Source organism: Terrapene carolina, unplaced genomic scaffold (assembly GCF_002925995.2).
Source record: "Terrapene carolina triunguis isolate 2854851 unplaced genomic scaffold, T_m_triunguis-2.0 Scaffold95, whole genome shotgun sequence".
In the NCBI taxonomy this organism is placed as follows: Eukaryota; Metazoa; Chordata; order Testudines; family Emydidae; genus Terrapene; species Terrapene triunguis.
The window spans coordinates 17,656,124-17,669,628 of NW_020664446.1; the positions used below are offsets into that span (position 1 = coordinate 17,656,124).

Sequence of the window (13,505 nt, forward strand, 5' to 3'; positions counted from 1 at the left end):
ATACACACATAGGTATAGTAACAATACATTAACAAAGGTGGAATTTTTTTCTCTGTTCTTCTGAATGCATTCTTAAACTTCACATGTTTGCTAGTTACCTTCACCCCAAAACAGTATAAATAGTCAAAGGGAATGAAAGCAAGTGATACAGCGATGGTTGGTTTGGATTTGTTTTAGTTGTCCTTTAGTTATGAAGGGGGGGTTAGTTGTGTGGGTTGGGCAAAACAAGTAAGAAAGGGAGAGCAAAAAGAAGTGAGCTGGGAGATAGATGCTAAATTGCTCAGAGCTTTCAATAGTATGAAGAGTTTACATGTGATACAGATGCCCTTCACGACTCTATGACAAACTTACAGACTAATTAGATTTAATGTATATTCTCAAGAATGTCCTTTGTTTCACAGCCTCTCTCTTGTTTAGATACATTGCATTTGACTGTTAATAGTGTTTGTGCATTCTCAACTTCTTTCTTTCAAGTTTAACATACTTTCTGGCTGTGAGGCTAGTTTTAGTTAATGACAAAATAAAAAATTATGCACAGCGATATGCAAATTGCAATGAGCCCCATGAGTGAGGCTGATTTCTCATGAATACCAATAGATGCTTCAACTGCTAACACTATTCACAGTTGGACTGCCTTTCTCTTGAAATGTGAAGCCATTACATTACATTTATTTCCCTAGCATCATAAACTTATTCATTTTCCAAGGCTTTTCAGTTTGATTTTAATTTCCAGAGGTGTATTTTGAATTGTGATGGATCAAATGGGGTATCTATAACTATCTTAGCTGTTGAAGTGGGCAGTCCTTGGAAATTGGCCTTTGTGGCTGCATGCAAAGTATTGCCATGCAGCTATTAATTGTATTATGAGTTTGAAATATGCTAATATCAAAACCTCTTTAAAGCTGCTCCTGCTTACTGAACTATGTAAAAACTGCTTAATAGATATGTATTTGGTGTATTTCAGTGCTGAATCTGTAACACTGAATGAGTGTCTTCAGTTGTCATATCTACCTTCCAAAAGAAACTACATGTTATTACTCTATCCCAGAGAAATTTTGATTCTTGACCTTGAAGTGAACCAGACAGTAGGTGTAATAGCTATTGAAAGAACAGGCATACCTTTTCTACAGGTAACATATCCAGTTTGTTTCTGCCTATGCTTATTTCATTTAACATTCTTTGCGATTAAAACCAGTCCTTACTGAATTCTATTTACAAACATTTATTGATTTTTATAAATATCAAATATATGATTCTTTCTTTCTAAAGTTATGTTTGCTGTGTGGCTGTCAGCAAAGAGATGTTTAGGCCTGGGTTTTTAGTCTATAAAACCCAAGGAAAACTTTAATTTACAGTGTGAAGAGCAAAGGTTCTTAATGTGCTCTAATATCTGAGAAATACTACTGAGCTACCATATATTCTGTACTGCATACACTGTATGCATGTGAATTATTTTACTATGTGCTATGAGAAAAAGCTACTTTTACATCTATAAAGGAATCTTGAATTTAGAACTAGGGTCCCATGACACATGGAATGGTTTGTTCAACCATGGTATGATCACAAAATTGCCCCCTCCATCTCAGCAAGAACAGTTGTTGATCAGATTGGCAGGGGATAGACTTGAGTACTCCACAGCCTTTCTCTTCCACTTCCAACCCCATTGCAAGTAAAGATTTTTCCTGGGCAGGGGTAGAGAAGAGGTGCCTCTGCCTCCCCCTGCCATGCATTGGTCCTTGGAAGAGAGAGAGATGATTAGCTCTCCCATCCCTCCCATCTCCTTGCTGTATATAAAGCTTCACTGGCATGCCTGCATAAGCCATTCTAGCATGATTACTACTGTGCTGTCCCTATTGGAAAAATGGAGGTATAATTTGAACTGCATTTCCAAGAATCTGTGCATCTGACCAGATCACCAGTTTTGGAATCAAGAAGGAATTTTTCCCCTCAGGGGAAGATTCATGTAGTGTCTGGGGGAGTTTACTTTCCCATAGCATCCTGGAGACCTGGTTAGAGGCTAATAAGGAAAGGTATTTAAAAGCTGTACGTTTAATAAGTGAAGTTGGTAACTTCATCACAACCTGTGGCCAGTACAGATGAGAGGCTGAAAGAAATCAACTCCCAAATGTATACATGAATAAGCAAGCTGGGAGATGAAGGTAGCTTTAGGAAGGAGGGGAGAACATGTCTTCACAGACTGAGGTACCTCTCCCCGTTAAAATTAATAAAGTTGCAGTCTGCCAATTTAAAATCTATCTCTGTGTCTGTTTCATTCTCCTGCATGCCCTACTCAATTTTTTCTTTTAATATGATGTAGCTTGGTTGCTGGAGATAAGTGTGGAAACTGATTTTGTTTATATTTCTAACAAATGATTCTGAAAAATCATGAAGTTATGGTATCTCAATTGCAATGGTTAAGTTTTGTTCTCGCTTACACCAGTGTAACTTGGAGCAGGGCCTAGGTCAGTAGCTTTAGGCAAGGTAAACTGGCTTATTTTCATAAACTATCTCCAGATTAATCTTTCCTATTTTTTGTGAGTCATTTAGTTTGTCTGATCAAGATTCCATTTGGAATACTGACATGCTGTTGAGATATTCATGCAGGAGGGTGTAATCATTCAACATAATAGTTGCATTTTCCAAATAGTTTATATTTGTGTGGGCGGGGAAAAAATGAAAAGATTGAAAACTGTGAATTATATTCATTCTAAACTCATGTCAGTGTGAAAATATTTGCAAGTTCCATTTTTAAATGAATTTTTAAGTGCTTCCTGGTGAAGGGTGGGGAGCCTAGTTGGGCAGGCTAGTTGGGCAAGAGTGGGAGAAGTGCATGGCCGTTAGAAGCAATGTGGCATCCATAAGTTCCTCACCCACTGACAGTTTCTTTTGATGAGTAACAGACGGTGAAAAGAAATAAACTAGATAGGGGAAAAGCTAGCCCCTGATGCAGCAGGCATTGTTTAATTAAGCTCACAGAGGCCTACTGCAAATCCAGCCTTTTTGTGGTGGTATAAAAGCTACCAGCGTGGAAACAATTCTGTGGAGAAAGGAAATTTCATTTTCTGTGTGTTTAGCTTTTTACACACAAGATGACTTGCACTTTTCTGAGCATCTGGCTTTGCTTGATTAGGTAGCTAAATCAAGTCTATGGTCTTATCGAAATCTGTTTGTTCTTATGGAATCATGAATTCCTGGGACTAGAGAAAAAGTAGAGCAAAATATCACAGCTACAACAAATGTGAGTGCAATTGTGTATTTACATGTGGAAAGAATGGCCTCCTCCCATCCCCCAAAAAAGGAAAACATCAAGTTCCTCATAAGCCGACTGATTTCACCTGTACCAGTATCATTTGAACCATTAATTGATTTTCCCAGTTTCGTTCCAAAGATATTGATGATGCTATAAAAGAGAGGTTCTCAAACTGTGGTCTAAGCAGAGCTGATTGTTCACATGATGACTCCTTATTTTCAACTGCTAAATTTATATTAAAAGGCATTCCAATTACTCCATTTGGATGATAGTTCCTGGTGCTTAAACTCTTGAAATTCTTAGGCATTGCAGACATTTCTGTGAATACCCAGCAGTTGTCTGACTACTCATGAATAATATGTAATCCCGAATTACAAGGAACTGAGGCTTTATTCACAAATATTTTTATAATATAACTATTCAGATAGCTCTAAAAATAAAGTTCCTATGCTGAATAATTTTATAACATGGTTTAAAAGAAAACCTATGCTGAAAATCTCATTGTTAATATGTGATACCCATTTTTTTAAAACTAAAGACTGCCACTGAGTTTGCTCAAATGAATTCCTGGGCTTTTTGCACAGGGAACTGAAATCTCCATTACAATGCTTTTTTACAGATAATATAACTAGATACATTGGTTTAAGTAGTTCTTTAGTGGTATATTCTTTAGTAACTCCTTCAATATAAATGAGCATGCACCTTCTGATGCATATTAACATAAATTGCACACTATGTAATCTTGTGTTTAATTCAATGCTTTTTGACATCTGTTTATATAGGTAATTCCATGCTTTCAGCGTGATGCTTTGTTTTGCCTACACGAGAATGGTTGTATAACTTTAAGAGTTCGCAGATCTAACATTAGTATAACTGGTACCCCAAATGAGGATCCAGGTGAGTTTGGTGCCAACAAATGATCAAAACTGAGTATGATGTCAGAATCAGCTCCTCTGGCCTAAATTTTAATTTATTTTTTTCAAATGCACACACTTTTTCTGCAAAACATTAAAACCTGGTCTTAAAATAAATTGTGTTTGCCTCTTTTTTGTGATGGTTGGTCATGAGTTTTCTTGTCTTTTTCTTCACTAAATTAATTGAATTTCCACTGTTTTCTCCAACTTAATTCTAATTTCCCTAGGCTTTTAATGCAAGATAAGAGCCTGAATATCCTGAAAATCCTTTAATTGCTGAATAAATAATCTTATTAAATTATGAATCATCTTAATAATCAAACCTGTGGGAAAATCCTAATAAATGGTATTTAATTTGTTCTATCGTGTCTTTGGACAAAGCAAAAGATGCTTATGTTTCTAAATACATTATTATGTGTGTACACAAGTTTTTGGAAACAATTTGCTCTGAAGAGTTTATTACAGTTCAGTGTAAATTGGGGTCAACTAATATAGTACTGTAATTCCAGATCTAAGTTACTAAACTTCTATCATTGGTTGTGTAACAGAATATTACTCAGTTAAATGTTTTAATTAAATTAAACAGGGAATAAAGGACATAATCTAACTCTATATACATGCTTAACCCTATACATTTTAAAATCCGCTGGGAATAAGTGGTGGTTCTGATAAGGTCTTTCAATAGGCTTTTGTGGTTTGTGTATTTTTAGTGAGCTGCTATAGGCATCACGTTCCCTTGTTCCAATTTTACAAGCATGTCAGAAATGTATTTTAGATTAGGCAGAGAAGAGGATGTCTCAAGGCAAATTGGCTTTTGAGTTAGCATATTTTGGAGATCTTATTTCACTATCTGCTTACTAATCTAGAGGACACCTTTCTTTCACTTATTTTGAAGAGAAGTTTTGGAAATATAGAAGTCATGTTTATAACATTTGAAAACATTTAATGGAATTACCTATTTTCAAGGTAAAAGGATACCCACAGTAGAACTTAAGACCACCCGTTGTATATGTTAAAAGTGAAAATGTGTTTAATTTCTCATTTTCTTTCATAAAAACTTGTTTTCCTATGAACATTCTATGAATCTTAACAAAAAAGTAAATTGTTCTTCCCACTTAACCATATTACCCTCCAAGAATAGTATCCTGTTTTTGGGTCTGAATGTTATGTATCTTATACTTGGTACATTGATATTACAGATCCAGATCCAGTTCAGGAGCTGATTTATGACTTACGAAGTCAGTCTGATGCAATCAGGGTAACAAAGACGGTTCGCCCGTTCAGTATGGTATGCTGCCCAGTGAATGAGAACTCTGCTGCTCTCATAGTCAGTGATGGTAGGGTAATGATATGGGAACTGAAGTCTACCATTTCTGGGAGAAATTTACGTAACAGGTAATTTTATTATGTTTCCGTTACATTGGTGTTCAATTGTATTTACACAAAGCACTTAATCACATTATGTGATACCATAAAGGTAACAGTGTGAGTCATGCTTCTTGAAAATACAGCAAATTTATGTGCAGTAGGAGGATTAAAATAGTTATAATTAACTAAAGGGCTTTAGATTTCATTTGTGTTTTGGGGGAAGGGATTTTATTCCCTCCTCCCTTTTACTTTAAAAAAAAAAAAAAAAATTGTCTTGCAAATGGGAAGGTATCCAAAAATACAGTAGAGACCAACATTAACATTTTTTTTCAAGGAAAATTTTCCTTCAGTTTTATCCTTCCTTCCTACCCTGAGCGTGATCATTCAGCTTTCTTCAGACAAAACCATTCTCCTGAAGAAAAGACCTATGTGTTTTGATTGGATGTGTTTTGATTTGATTGATGGACTGCCAAAATAGTTTGGAAATTAGAATACTTTTTAGTAGGTGTCAGTGAACGTCCTCCTCCCGGGACCCCCCTCATGGCCTGGGGACAGCCCTACAAGCACCCCTCACCATAGTTTCCCTTCTTGGTTCCTCATTAAACTCAAAAAAGAGGCATTTAAAAGTCCAGTAACAACAGCCCTCCTTAGGTCTGGTTTATTAATCTACTTGGGCTAGTGGTAGATTCAAGCTCCAGCTTGTTGCAAACTAAATGTTTGCATAGACAAGTCCTTAGATGGCTTAGGGAGGGTGATTTTTACACCCCTGTTTATCTACTTTGCTGAATTCGATCCATTACTATAAGGCATTTGAGTATTGAGTCAGTTAAAAAGGGGTTGGGACAGGGAATGTTCTGATGTAACCACGTTCTAAAATAATGTTGCTACAATGTTCTAAACTGTATATTAATACTTTTTCTAGGTATGAGGTCTGTGGCTACTGCACTGATTAACTTGGTGTTAAAATAGGAATAGTAAAGAAAAAATACACGTATACAATTTTGGTTGTCAGTTCAGAACAAGAACTACATTGGGGTAACTTGTCACAAATGCGAAGCAAAAAGGATTGCTTAGAAAATGTGTATAGGGAAGATGAGAATTGCTTTGAGTTAGCATGTATCTCTTGATAATTGCCTTATATTGGTGAGATTGTATATGGAAACTCACCAAAATAATGTTGCAGATAATAAGTAGCAGGGGGGTTAAGTGACATTGGAAAGAACAGTTCAGGAAAAAACAGAACCGAGTGCATCAAGCAAGCAGCCATGCCATTTTACATTCACAACTTATTTTTTCTTCCTTTAAAGCAGTTCAAGTGCATCACCTTTGTATTCACCTGTTGCTTTCTGTGGAATTCCTGTAGGATCATTCCAAAATAAACTTCCAGATCTTTCATTGGATAACATGATAGGTAAGAGTTACAAATAATAATTTTACAGCTAGACTTTTAAAACTAAAGAGAAAATCTTATGGTTTATGGATTATATGTAAGTACTGAAGCTAGATTCAGAGTTTGAGTTGTAATGTTGCAAACCTGAACAGCATTTCTGTTTTTTAAAGAAAATATTCAATTAATATTTCTATGACATGAAGACAATATATCTTGTGTTTGTTCCTCTTTAAAATGTAATGTTGGGAAAATAAATGTTGGGACAACCTCTGTAAATATGGGAATAATGGTAACAGTTCCTATGAACCACCTGTGTGAGAATTTGGGTTCACTGCATTTGTGTAAGGGTCTTTTCTGCACTAGCCTATTCAAATCCAATGCAGAGAGACCCTGACTGTGAGATGTGGCCTATGCTTACCTATTCCCGACATGGTGTAAAGATATACTGCACTTGAATGAATTTTCACCCTCAGCAGACCACTGTTCAAAAAACCCTTCTTTTCGATAACTTGGCATGATTTGGAGCATTAAGGAGGGACACTTAGGACCTGATTCTCCATTACCTGCACATTGTGTAGTCATTTACACCAGTGCCATTCTGATTTGGTACCTTTCTTACAGCTGCTTTGCATTGGTGTAAATGGCTGTGCCAAGCATAAGGCAACAGAGAATCAGGCTCTATTTTTCTTCTATCTTTAATATAGCTGCTGTGCAAGTGCACTTAATGTCTAGAAGTGGAGTTTATACAATATTAACTTTCCAGAATTGTCCCTTCTTTTTCCCTCCAAATGGACTACAAAACACCTTTGAACTGTAAAAGACAAAAATGAAGCCACTTCTGAGTTTATGGAAATAAATCAGAATCTACAAAATGTACATATTTGTATTCCTAAAGATAAAAATGGGGGCAGGTGGAGGCAAGGATTTTGAGACTTAAGAAATTATCAGCTGAAATGTAAGTCTCCTGAAGATAGTTCTGCCTGTATCTATTGCAACAATGTTGAATGCCTCTTTAAATAAAAGTTACTACTGCATAGATTTATTGGTAATTAATTGCCTTATTTTATAAGGCCTTGCAGCTGGTAAGTATGTATCTACTGTCAGATTAAAATGCAATGCTTACAGAAGCTTCATTTTTTTTAATATAAAGCAGGACAAGGTGCAGTTACTGGTGAAGAACAGTTAAAAAATTCTTTCTTTCAAGAAGTGCACCTCAAATTCCTGCTGACGGGGCTTCTCTCAGGACTTCCTTCACCTCCATTTGCTATCCGTATGTGTCCACCTCTAACCACAAAAAACATAAAACAGTATCAGCCTCTCTTAGCTGTTGGTAAGTACTCTGAATGTTGTACTTATATATGAAGGTTGTACAAAACCAAGGATAATTTCAGTCTATTTTTAATACTGTGTATCCAGTCCAAAGCAGTGGCCATTTTAGTAACTTTCATTAGAAATATTTTTTGCGTAGTTTTGCTGCCAGCAGCTTTGGGCATATGTGGTGCAGCTTGTAAATGTAGGTGGTTTTGGCTGCCTTGTGCTTAGAAACAGGTATTTTGTTGGTATTTCTGTCTTCCATGTTCATGGAATACTTTACCAAAACCTGTTCTGTAAGGCAGTGATTGCTCCTCATTCCAAACCCTCCTAGAAATTCACTTCTCTATGCCACTTGCCCAAAATGAATTAATAATCTTAATACATGCCTTAAGGCCCCGATTCAACTGAGTAACTAAGCATATACTTAATTTTAACCACGTGATTAATTTTAACCGTGCATTAATTTTTCCTTGCCATATTTGATTCTGACCTAAAGCATCTTGATACTACTGTGATTGGCATCGAGGGCCTGATCTTACAAACCCTTGCTATTTAGACTCTGATCCTGCAACTAGCTCCATGTTGGCAAGACCCCCGGTGCTAGTGCTTAGCACCAGTGACTTCACTGGGATTCTAGCCAGGCTCAGGCATCTGCCTCAGTGGAGACAGTTGCAGGATTGGGGCCTGAGACATACTGTAATGTTTGCAAGACTGGACCCTGATTCTTGACTTCTCCTGGGGCTGAAGTGACTCACCTCACTTTAGAAAGCCCTTGGAGCCTGGCTAAATTACAGCAACCTCCCCGGACTGCCCTATGGGCTTCAGCACTGTCTGGAATCTCTGCAACATGGCATGCTGGAGTCTAGCCCCCAACATCCCCATTCTACTCCCTTTACCAGGGATTGCAAAGGGACCTTCAGAAGGCATCTTATAGTTGTCTATCACAATGTCTGTGCTGGGGAATCCTCCTGTGGCCACAACTGGGCGTTTTGGGGGCCATTTACACATTCCAGTTCTCGTACACAGGATTTCACTCTGGGAATTTGTAAATCCTCCTCCTAATAAATCCTGTTTTAGTCAGTCAGTACTATTGCAAATGATGTCGTCCATAATTATTTAATGACAATAGACTTTTTGAGATTTAAAAAAGTTAAAGCTTTATTACGATTAAAATGCAAATTATCAACATCATATGATTGTTTCCTGGCATAAACTGAACCTTACAATCTTTGAAGTAGGATTTAAACTTTAACCCCTTAGAAATCAAAGTGCCCACTTCGTGCTGGAAATGTGAATTATTTATAGATTAAATCATTTGGAGTAGCTGTGACTCTTGTGTTTTCATTTTTAAAAATTACTTCAAAAGCTGCTCTGCATATATATTTTTTTATAAAATACAAATGACTTTCTATAGGTACAAGCAATGGCTCAGTCTTAGTGTATAATCTTACCAGTGGACTTTTACACAAGGAGTTAAGCATCCATTCCTGCGAAGTCAAGTGAGTTTGTTTTTAATTCTTGCTAATCGTTTGGGGGGATGAGAATTATAGTATTTAGTATTCCATAAGCAATGCAGTCATTTTGACACACAAGAAAATTACCCTGTTGAATTTTCTGCCCTAGTATCTTTGCTCTGCAAAACCAATACCTCTTTGTGAAAATTAGATTGGAAATTGCATTGAACTATAAATATCTGAATTGGTAACTAATGTGCCTGTTGATCTAGGATGAACGTTAGCTGTTTGCATATTCTCTAGAACATTGGAGGACAGAGAATTCTTTCTAACATGATAAACTTTATTACAATGTCTGATTTCTATGGCTCTTACTATTCATGTTCCTTTTCTCATTGGCACGAATTCCACTCCATTTGTTAAGGTTTATTTTGTTTGTTTTTTTCATTCATATTAAGCTGACACTGCTGATGATAGAATTTTAGTACAAACTGAATTAAAAGCAGTTGATCTTAAAAAATTGTAAGACACAACGCATGTAATATTTAGATATTTTTAATAAGGAGAATACATAAATCTAAAGAGCTAACATCATTTATTTATAGATATATAGTGCCATATATTTATATGGCACATGGAGAAGAGTATCATAGAATCATAGAAGATTAGAGTTGGAAGAGACCTCCGGAGGTCATCTAGTCCAACCCCCTGCTCTAAGCAGGACCCAACCCCAACTAAATCATTCCAGCCAGGGTTTTGTCAAGCCGGGCCTTAAAAACCTCTAAGGATGGAGATTCCACCACCTCCCTGGGTAACCCATTCCAGTGCTTCACCACCCTCCTAGTGAAATAGTTTTTCCTAATATCCAACCAAGACCTCCCGCACTTCAATTTGAGAACATAATCAGGGAGATGTTTCTGAATACCAAATTCAGGATCCATACTAGTGGATGGAATAAAAGATTTATTATTACTATGGATTATTTAGATCACATTTGAGAACCCCTAAAATTTTTCAAATGGAGTTGCGGACCCATTGGGAAATCTTAGTCTACGGACCCCAGATTGAAAACCACTGATTTAGATTGCAGTAGTGCGCAGAGGCCCTAATCAGGATTGGCCCCTGCATTGTACAAACACATTAGAAAAATATGAGTAACAGAATGAATACTAGCTGCTATTCAATAACCCTGCCTTGGCTCTTCCACCAATGAACTTGTGGTGTGATTAATAGACATTACAGGGACATCATATCTGTTTTAATCTTCATTTGATTTTTCTTCTTTTCCTACTATTATCTGGTTTTGAAATTATTCTCATTTTATATTTTGTTATGCAACCCAAGAGGTTACTGAATCATGCTTTTTTATTTTTCATTAACGGGATTATAGCATTTCAAATTAAAAAACATTGCTAACATATCACAGATATGGTTTTAAAAAACATTTTAAAAGGCTTCTCATTAAAGCTAAACCAAAGTATTATACAATTTTGTATGCATGTTGAAAGCATAACTTTCAGAAAAGTTATTTTCATCTTTTCTTCCATTAATAATTGATACTAGTGCTGGGGTTTTCTTACTCCTTAGTGCTTTTGTATCATAAATAGAAAAAAATCAATTTATCCATCTAATATGAAATTTTATACTACCACTTGAACTTTAGCTGTATTTGTTTGAATGACACTTCAATAAAATGTGGAACTACAAAAATATTCTTAAAAGGGTTAGTAGAAGCTTTAGAAAATTGGAAGTGCTTCTGTTATAGTTATAAAAGATTCAGACATAGGTATGATTAATATTGCATCTTCTGAAAATATATTTATAAATACGATTAAAGTAAACAACATAATGAGAGACGCCTAATTGGGAAAATTTAATGTAAAAGATAAAGAAACCATGAATCCACATTGGACTACTGAAGATATGGAGATGGATGGCAGGGGAATTACACTTTTTTTTTTTTTTTTAGAATTCTTTTTTATATATTACATCAATGTGTATTTTATTTTGATTTAAATTGTTTTAATTTTATGGAGACTTAAATGATCACTGGCAAGGGCTTTTAACTCCGCAAACTTCTTGTACCCATTTTAGAAGTTTGATAACATAACATATTTTTCTGTTGACTGCTTTTTGCTCAGTATGTTTTTGAACTGAACTAAAACTATCATAAATGTTACTTAATGGTGATAGGCATCATTTATTGTGTAGGCAGAGCTCTAAGAGACTAGCTTCAATCTCTTGATTTAATTCTTAATAATCTAGGAGATGTTTTCTATCCAATTCTAACAACTTCAAGGGAATGATTAAGCAATGTAGGATATTTCACATTAATCTTTGCAGTTAATTAAAATGCCTGAAATACAGCAAATTTTCCTTTAGTATGAACTCTTACTTCATCTCTAAAATATAGGTAAAGGTTTCTGATTTTTTTATTTTAACTGAAAATATACAATTTAGAGAAATACATCTCATGCACTCCACTTATAATAGATAGCATATTAGCATGCAGCTAAGTGACAACTAAGCTCACAGTGCCCTCTAGAACAATAGCTGAATTAAAGTCGGAGCATTTTGGGGTCTTTCTTTTACGTCTGTACTGTGCTAACACAATGGGGGCCTCATCCCATCTCTGGTCTCTAGGTGCTACTGCAATACAAATAATAATGATTAAATTCTGTGGAGAACAGAAGTGTTCTTGTAGAAGATATGCATGTAAATAACCTTGGGGTTTTAATTTTGCAAATATATATGTTTTTTGTGGAAAGACTGCTAGCTAAAATCTCTGAGTGTATTTTATTCAAGGCATGTAATTAAACTCATCTGTATTGAACAATAATTTATTATTCATATTACGAATGCATTGAGGTCTTGACTGCCATTTGGGCCCCATTGTTTAATGAAACTGGTTCATTCCAGATTCCTTTTACTCTCAGTTCTCTCTCAAGTGAAAAGATTGATAGAGAGAATCTGAATTCTCTAGAACCATGGTTTAAGAGTGAGTCTAATGTAGGCTGATTGCTCCTTTAGAGAGCTGTTTCACAAATGTGCACCAATTGCCAGAAAATTTCCTTACACTGAGACAAATGTACCTACTAGAGATCTATCATGGTGGTTTTGAGAACATTATTGATGCAATGGATGAAGTGTGTTATACATGGGGATCTGGCAAAAGTGGTTCTTTTACTTTTGTAGACAAAATGCATGGTTAACAGATACATGAAATCATGATGGGCCTGGAGGTTGAATCCTGCATTGCTGTTCCAACTGCGTTTTCTTACAACTGCTTCAGAAAGTTTTACATAAATGTGCCCAAAACATTAGGATATTTATATCTGCAGTGACTCAGCAAACTATGAGGAAATCCTGAGGATCTAAATAATGCAAAAAAGTCTTTGTGGCCTGAGTGACTCTTGGCTCATGCTGGAGAGTGTTTTTAAAGCTGTACTGAAATCATCTCCAGTTTTTCAAAATGTGCTCTGTTTCACTACTCATTCTGGTGTACTTTAAGGACGCACGTGAGTTTAAATTCAAATCTATCTATCTACCAGGAATTTGCACATAATACTGTGCTCCCTGCCATGTGGCAAGGAACAAAGGGAAAAAACGGCATACCAGCAATGACAATAAGCTATGTGGGAAACTATTTTCTGAGGGGGTTTTTATGTGAGCATGCCATAGGAAAGAAATGTGAAGACTTGCAGCCTGTGAAAACCTTCCTCAGTCAGACGAAGCAAAAAGGTGATACTGCTTCCTCAAACATGACACTATTGTATACTGGGTTTTTAATGTTGGTTTAGAGAATAAACTGGAGG

The 13,505-nt window shown here is 35.9% G+C and overlaps 1 protein-coding gene across 4 annotated transcripts in view; it reads left to right on the plus strand.

Moving 5' to 3' along the window:
• Positions 1–13,505, plus strand: part of WDR11 (WD repeat domain 11) — a 65,810-nt gene that overhangs the window by 19,734 nt on the left and 32,571 nt on the right. Inside the window, exons 6-11 of one of the 4 annotated variants that reach the window (XM_024216975.2) lie at positions 965–1,130; positions 4,033–4,147; positions 5,364–5,559; positions 6,840–6,943; positions 8,073–8,252; positions 9,651–9,735. In XM_024216975.2, coding sequence (XP_024072743.2) covers positions 965–1,130; positions 4,033–4,147; positions 5,364–5,559; positions 6,840–6,943; positions 8,073–8,252; positions 9,651–9,735 — 846 coding nt within the window. The remainder of the gene's footprint in view (positions 1–964; positions 1,131–4,032; positions 4,148–5,363; positions 5,560–6,839; positions 6,944–8,072; positions 8,253–9,650; positions 9,736–13,505) is intronic. The other 3 variants (XM_024216976.2, XM_024216977.2, XM_024216978.2) reach the window with 3 other exon arrangements.